The sequence below is a fragment of the Sceloporus undulatus genome, chromosome 4, assembly GCF_019175285.1.
Source record: "Sceloporus undulatus isolate JIND9_A2432 ecotype Alabama chromosome 4, SceUnd_v1.1, whole genome shotgun sequence".
Taxonomy (NCBI): domain Eukaryota; kingdom Metazoa; phylum Chordata; class Lepidosauria; order Squamata; family Phrynosomatidae; genus Sceloporus; species Sceloporus undulatus.
The window spans coordinates 16,632,557-16,634,147 of NC_056525.1; the positions used below are offsets into that span (position 1 = coordinate 16,632,557).

The 1,591-nt window shown below is 47.7% G+C and overlaps 1 protein-coding gene across 1 annotated transcript in view; it reads right to left on the reverse strand.

Annotated features, from left to right (window-relative positions):
- The window catches only part of CDH26 (cadherin 26), a 59,796-nt gene extending 58,705 nt beyond the window's left edge, over positions 1-1,091 (reverse strand). Inside the window, exon 1 of the mRNA XM_042462446.1 lies at positions 1,044-1,091. Coding sequence (XP_042318380.1) covers positions 1,044-1,091 — 48 coding nt within the window. The remainder of the gene's footprint in view (positions 1-1,043) is intronic.
- Between the last annotated feature and the right edge of the window lie 500 nt (positions 1,092-1,591).

The window sequence follows — 1,591 nt, forward strand, 5'->3', positions numbered from 1 at the left end:
TATTATTATTATTATTATTATTATTATTATTATTATTATTATTATTATTAAATATGTAATACATTATATGTAATGTATATTATATATATATAATGTAGTACATATTTAATAATACTAATAATATCCTGCTTTCCCTCCAAAATTGGGACTCAAAGCGGCTTACAGTTTAAAAGCACAGTACAGCTGAAACCATAAGAAAGTGACCATGAAATTCCTACTCCCTTATTAAAACTGATCACTTGTTCTAGACAGAGAGAGAGAATACAGCTCTCTCTTTAAGGGAATTTTGGACTTCAGCTCCCAGAATCCCAGACCACTGGCCAACGTGGCTGAGGGCTTCTGGGAACTGAAGTCCACAAAAACCTCTTAAAGGGCCATCGATGGAGGACCGCTGCGCATGAGCTCTTGGGGATATAGGCTTCATTGATGGAGCTTCCAAAGCTTGCGACAAGGCATTGGGTGCATTTCGGGGCTGGATGATCAGGATCCTAAAGGGATCAAAAAGCTTTGTGGGTTGGGAGATTGGTGTTTTAGGGAGAAAGTGGGCAGTAGGGATAACCATGGGGAGCCTTGGACTTTAAAGGCTGCATCCACACTGGGGAAATAACCCGCTTTGGCAGCGCGTTAACTCTTTTTTTTGGCTCAAGGCTATGGCATTCTGGGAGTTGGAGTTTGTTGTGGGGCCCAGACCTCAGCTCTGGGCCCCACAACAAACTCCAATTCCCAGAATTCCATAGCAAAGTCAGACAACGAGTTAAAGCGCTGCCAAAGCGGGTTATTTCTCCAGTGTGGATGTAGCCTAGAAAACTCTGGAAGCCACTCTCTCAACCTCAGAGGATGGCAATGGCAACCAACTGAAGAAACTTGGCAAGAAACCCCCTGGAGAGCTTCGCCAAGCAACGATCGCAATGTAACGGTAACTAAGGAACCCGTTCTTTACGTGCGCACACCCTTAGAAAGGGCATCCGAGGCCAGAAAGCAAGGGGTCCTGAGGGGGCCAAGCGAAATTTCCTTGGAACTACTCCTTCGTTCCTTTCACTCACCGTCAGGAGAGCAAAGGCAGCCGTTACAAACGCGTTCCTCGCCGGCATCGTTCCTCCGTTCCTGCCTGGTTGCTGAGGTCTCTCTCTCTCCTTCTTTCTTTAGGAGGCTCTAATAAGAAGGGGCTCCAAGCTTCAGCTCCAAAGCCAGCAGCCTGTTCTGTGGGGAGTGTGGGCATTGCAGTCCCTTAAGAGGCCCCTTGAGGAGGGAGCAGGACTCCTTGCAGGTATGTATGGCTGATCTGGAGTGACTCCTCCTCCAGGCCTTCCCTCAGCCAGGCTGGCCTTTGCCACCTGCTGCTACTCCCTTGAAAAACAACAAAAGACAGCTGGGGATATGGATGTATTCCTTTCCCGCCCCTTTTAACCCACTCTCTTCCCACTGGAGAAAGGCAAGGGGCTCCAGCCTGGTCCACCCATCTTCTCCACATTTGACTTTTGTGGCTTTGATTCATCTGTCCTCTCTAGGAATCTCTAGGTCCTCCGGCACAACTCAGTGGTCAACTTTAACCAAAAGTCACAGGGAAGGACCTAGAGCGGTGGTCCTCAAC